Source organism: Pteropus alecto, unplaced genomic scaffold (genome assembly GCF_000325575.1).
Source record: "Pteropus alecto unplaced genomic scaffold, ASM32557v1 scaffold10, whole genome shotgun sequence".
In the NCBI taxonomy this organism is placed as follows: domain Eukaryota; kingdom Metazoa; phylum Chordata; class Mammalia; order Chiroptera; family Pteropodidae; genus Pteropus; species Pteropus alecto.
Window position 1 is genome coordinate 1,676,092 of NW_006431210.1, and position 6,000 is coordinate 1,682,091.

The 6,000-nt window shown below is 46.4% G+C and overlaps 1 protein-coding gene across 1 annotated transcript in view; it reads left to right on the plus strand.

Annotated features, from left to right (window-relative positions):
- RARB (retinoic acid receptor beta) overlaps positions 1–6,000 on the plus strand; it is a 160,914-nt gene that overhangs the window by 139,914 nt on the left and 15,000 nt on the right. The window contains exon 5 of the mRNA XM_006905703.3: positions 5,254–5,430. Within this exon, the coding sequence (XP_006905765.1) occupies positions 5,254–5,430 (177 nt within the window). The remainder of the gene's footprint in view (positions 1–5,253; positions 5,431–6,000) is intronic.

Consider the following 6,000-nt stretch of genomic DNA (forward strand, 5'->3'; position numbering starts at 1 on the left):
CTTCCAGGAAACATTTGGAGGTCCTTAGAGACCCTCGCTACCTTCCCGTCCCATCGCCCGTTGCTTAGAGCCCTCTCCACCCATGGGCTGCACCATGCCTTTAAGACAATGCCTGTCTTTCAATCCATAGCTGCAGGGTGGCTGCCAAGCTGCCTTTCTCCCCACCTGTTGGAAGCATCCGGTTCTGAGGAGAATGCTACATATGACCACTGATGGACATGCCCCAGCTGGAACATTCCAGAGTCCGTGTTATCCTAGTGCCTAGATATGTGTTTGTGGACCACAAAGAGAAACTGGCCTGCAACATTCTTTTCATGATGATGCTCAGGATCTTTTTGCCAGCTCCCGGGAGTATCTGGAGTTTCCAGCCAGGATGGAGATCACAAGTGCCACAACAGGCTTTAGGAGACAGAAAGTTAGGCCAAGTAGAATATGTTGTGACCCAAGTGTAAGAGGGGTGATGTGGTGTAGCTGTGGGGAGCCCAAGTGCTGCAGCCCGGCCCCGACTGCCTGATGTGGGCCTCAGCTTCCACATCAGCTAAACGGGACTATGATAGTAGCTACCTCATGAGGGTGTCGAGAGAGTTAAAGGGAGTTTATTGTTCACAGTGAAGCACTTTGAACAGTACCTGGCTTCAGGTAAGCCTGAGGAAGGGGTCGTTCCATAAGAAACATACCAAGTGGAGAAATGGAATGTAGGTGACAGGAACATTCTGCAAACAGAACATGAAAGGACATCAGCCTCGGGATGGTTGAAGGGCAAAGACTTCAGGCCTAGGGAAGAAGGGGGCTAACTCAGTGGTGCACCCAGCATTCCCAGGGACTCTTAACTGTTCCTTCTGTCTAAGAAATTTATTTGAATTCCTCTTTAGCTAAAAAAAAAACAAGAAACAGCCCCGATTAAACCACTGTAGTGCCCGGGAACTGCCAAATGGGATTTTAAAAACACTGGTGACTCTCACCTCCATTTATGGGTCTCATTTTGAAAGTAAGTCCAATCAGAAAAGGAGCAAGTGGCAGCAAAGAACCAAGCCTGCAGAAGAAACGGACCCATTTTCATGGCAAAATGGCCATTTAATTGGATTTCATAGTGAGGTTGGGCCCTTCTGCGACTAAAGATGGCCCTAGGGGACTTTAGGGCGGGCCCTCCATCTGGGCCCCTGCTGCACAGCATTCTGGGAGGGCAGGCCAGGCCTGCGGCCTGGAGAGGGGCTTCTCCCCCAGGGAGGAGGAAAGAGCGCAAATTTGGGGAAGACCTGCCTCTCCCCCTTCTGCTTGGGTTCTGTTTCTCAGCTGCCAGCAAAGGCCTCTCCTCACCGCCCCGTTTTCTCATTCTCCTTCTCTCCCTCCCTCTCCCCTAGTTTCAGAAAAGCTACAGAAAAACCACACATCCTCAGTGCTCCCTCTAACCGCTTCCATTACCAACCAAACCAGGCCATGCTCTCCGTTTGCCTCAGCTGGAAGATAATATATAAGCCATTTTAAACCTCATGCCTATGAATCCAGCAACCAGTATAATAAAACACCAGGTTATTTTGTGTTTTATTAACTGCCTCTTCCCTTCAGTTTGCATAATAGTGAGTGAGATTTACATGCCGTTAAGATGGCTGTGCATTATTTTTAATGGAAGGTACGACAGGCTTCTCTCTCTCTCAGCCCGGTGTGTGATAAAGTAACCTCATATGATGCTGATGAAGATTTCGTTCACACTTGCTGGGTCGGGGCAATGTCTTTTTTTCCAGATGGATACTCTATTGTTAAATGATTTTCTGCTGTAAGCTCTCCTCTCTGTCCCTCTCTATCGTGTCTTCCTCCGAACCGGATAAACTGCCTATTAAATTTAATTACAGTCCGAATGGCACACATCTTGATCTTATGTTCCCCCGAGTGTACTGTATTCCACCAAGGTCCTTGAGAAAAGAATACAATAAATCTTGAGGATGCATGCCTACTTTTTGCAAAGCATGTTGCGGGAGGCGACGTGAACCATCACTTTTTCTAGGGCATCTATGTAGAGCATCTATGGCATCCTTTATGCAGATATTTCTTCTTGTTTTTCCTCACCAGCGTTAGAAACAAAGCTAGTTTTATTGACTCTGTAGACTGATTTCCAGTGGTGAGGAACCAAAGACCTTGGTTTGGGATGCATGGTACCCTTTAGTGAACTACTTATATTTGTCAGAGGTCCAAACGCCAGGCCTGAGGGGCGGGGGGAGCTTGACTTTTGTTGGATTGTTCTGTTCTGCCTCTAGAGGCAGCAGAGGCCTCATGAGTAGGCCCAGGAGAGTCTCATCCTCAAAATGTTACTTGTCCTGAGACATTCCAAATAAGCAAGGATTTGTGGGAACTTCATTCACACATTGCTTTATTCATCAATATTTATTGAGCACCTACTATGTACCAGATCCTGTTCCAAACACTGACAATACAGCAATGAAAAATGAGACAAGAAGCCCCTGTATAATGAGTAAGCATTAGGGTGGTTAGGAGAATGGGGTACGGAGTCTGGAATGTGGAAGGCTCAGTAATTTTCGGTAGAACAGTCTAGGAGGCCTCAAAAGAAAGTGACATTGATTAAAGAAAGACAAGAAAGAATGAGCAAATGCATCATACAGATATCTGGGGAAGGGCGATCCAGGTGAAGGGAACAGCCAGTGCAAAGACCCAGAGGCAGGAGCGTGCCCCACTTGTTCAAAGAGAGTTAAGAGACCTTGTCACTGGGTGGGCAGGGGGTGAACTGGGGGAAGGTGAGAAGAGACAAGGTCACAGAGCAGGGATCAGATCTGGGAGAACCATGCTGGCCATTGAAAGAACTTTGACTTTTAGTCCGAGATGAGAAATCATTGGAGATTTTGAGCAGCAGAGTAACTTGGTCTGGCTTGTGTTTTAAAAGGGTTCCTTTCAGTCCTTTGGTAAGAACAGACTGTAAGGAGGCCAGAGTGGGATGCAGAAGACCAGTGAGGAGGCTGTTGCAATAATCCAGGCAGGAGGTGGTGGTAGTTCAGACTAGGATGGTGACAGTGGGAACTTCTTCTCTGTCTTGACAGTTTTGGGGCTGGGAGGTACAGAGAATGTGAAACTTTCAGACTTAAACTGTCTTAAGCTATAACTGCACATTAGTCAGAATTCATCTTGCAGCAAGCGATAGAAACCGAAGTTAAATCAACTTAGATCCAAAAAAAAAATTCTGGTGTGAATCAGGCATGGCTGGATCCAGCAGCTCAATATCTTCAGGACCCGGCCAGCCTTCTTCTCTCTTTCCATCATTCATCTCGGCTGTCCTCTAAATTGGCTTCATTGTTAGGAAGGCCCTCTCCACCTGGTGGCCCCTCACTGACAGAGAGCTTCACTTCCCTAATTGTTCCAACCAGAGTATCAGAATTAAGCCTCATTGGCCAGTTCTGGATCACCTGTTCTGTTCTGAACCAATCACTGTGGCCAGGAAAAGCAAAGGCTCTGATTAGCCAAACTAGAGTCAAGCACCCTCCCTACATTTGAGAGGGTTCAACAGCCCCACACGAACCCCAAGGGCTGAGAAGGAGGGAGGAGTAGTCCCCCAAATCACTCTAGAGGCAGAAGAGGGATGGCAGAAGGCAGAGATCCAAGATGGCCATTCAGTTGCATTCACATCAGCGATCCTGTACTGGAGATTATAGAAAGAAGAAAAGAAAAGAAAAACAAAAACACTTTCCCAGATATGTCGAAGTGAGGTTCTAGCCAAAAGTGGAGGCCTTTAGTAATTTCTGGCAAGTTCATAGTAGTGTTCTATTTCCTGTCTGGGCTGTGAACATCTTTTTTGCTGATTAAATGAGGAAAGATCGGTTGAGGCTTATCTTTTATTTCTGTTATGAAAAATTGTAGACATAGTATGAAAGTAGAGAGAATAATGAACACCCATGATCACTCCACAGCCGACTCCGTTTCCTCATCTATCCATTCTCATACACGCTCTGCCCATTACTTATTATTTAGAAGTAAATCACAAAGATCTTATTTTTTCTGTAAATATTTTAATATGTGTTTTAATGTAGACATTTCTGCAAACAGAAGCATAACAGCAATGCTGTCGTTACTCTTCCGAAAATAAACATCTCAAACACCTTAATATCTCAGATCTCCAATTTAATCATAAAGGTCACAATTTCTTTTTTTATTTGAGTTTGAATTCAGATGGTCTGCAGCTTGTAACTGGTTCATCAGTGTCCTAAAAATATTTTTTTCCTAAGTCAAGTCTACGGGGTGTAATTTACATGATGTAACATTTATTTATTTAACGGTATAGTTTTATGAGTTTGACAAAAGTGTGCAGTCCTGTAACCACCACCCAAATCAAGACATAGGATATTTCTATCACTCCACAAAGCCCCCTTGTGCACCTTCGTGCTAAACCATCCCCCACCCCAAGCCCTGGGAACCAATGCTCTGTTCTCCGTCACTGTAGTTTTGCCATTTCCAGAATGTCATCTGAATGGACTCATTCTGTGTGTAGGCTTCTGTGCCTGTCTTCTCTCACCTGGCTCGATATTTGTACAGTTCATCCGTGTTGCAGGGTGTGTCAGTGCATCCTTCATTGTCACCGCTGATTAACCCGCCATTGCCTAGTCATGTCACAACTGCGTCATTTGTTAGTTAATGAGCACGTGGGTAGAGTTGCTTTTAATCTGTAAGTTTCTCTACCCATTTCTCTGTATTCCCTTTGCAATGTATTTGTTGAAGAAACCAGTTTGTTGGTTTTATGGGGTCTCTGACATCCTGGGTGTTGACTGTCACATCCCCCACGGTGTGGTTTAGCACGTTCCTCTGTTTCCTCCGTTTTCGTATAGTTAGAACTAGAGGCTCGCTCTGATTCAGATTTGGCAGTTTCATGGTTGGTAGTATATGTTTCCATCAGGACACCGAATGACAGGCTGCCTCTTTTTAAGATATTAGCAACTGCTGATGGTCAGTGCCTACAGCCATTAATTCATCAAGGTTATAACATGTGACTCCTCATCCCATTATTCCTTCTTCACTTATTAGCTGGAATAATTACCCAGATTCCCCTCATCTGTTACTTGATTATCCAGTGGTACAGGGATAAGATTTTGAGCATTTTTTAAAAGATAAATGCGAGCTAAAAACTCAGCCATGCCACTAGGAAGCTCCCTGATTAAAACCGAAGAGCCAGCACATAAATCGGAAGCATGTTGAGTTCTCTGCCTTCTGTTGGGCTTCCCAGAAATTAACCTTGATGGTATTTTTTCTCCTTCTTAGAATTCCAGTGCTGACCATCGAGTCCGACTGGACCTGGGCCTCTGGGACAAATTCAGTGAACTGGCCACCAAGTGCATTATTAAGATTGTGGAGTTTGCTAAGCGTCTGCCAGGCTTCACCAGCTTGACCATCGCAGACCAAATCACCCTGCTGAAGGCCGCCTGCCTGGACATCCTGGTATGTGCCCTTCCGAACTGCCAGATGGGGGTCGGGGCAGGGGAAAGAAGGGATTGAGATGCTTTGAAGACCTCCAGAGGCTTCGGTTTGCCCAGCCTCTCTTCCTGCCTCCTCCTTTGCACACCGAGTACCATCCTTGCTGCCTGCATCTCAGTTCAATTGCCAAAGGCTCAGAGATCCCCTGGATTGGTTGGAACCTTCCTACCCTCTCTACCCAGTGTGGGAACCCCCTCTACATGAGCTTGGGAAAGGGCCCAGCCAGTCTTGGTCACAGGCCTCCAGTGACAGCTTGCTCACCCGTAGCCCCTTCTGTGGGACAGACCTGTAGTTCTTTGAAAGGTCTCCCAGCTAAACCTCCTGGAGGTGGCACATAGCAGCCTTCTCCTACCCTCTGATCTCACACCACCTCCCATCGGTGGCCTTGGGAAAATCCTTTTCTTCTGTGGGCCTCAGTTTCCCCAACTGTGCAAAGGGGATTCCTGTTGCCTCTCCACTGCCTGCTATTCTCACACTGTTGCTTCCAGGGTCCTAGAACGGGTAAGGACGCTGTCACACCTTGTCCTTTGCAGG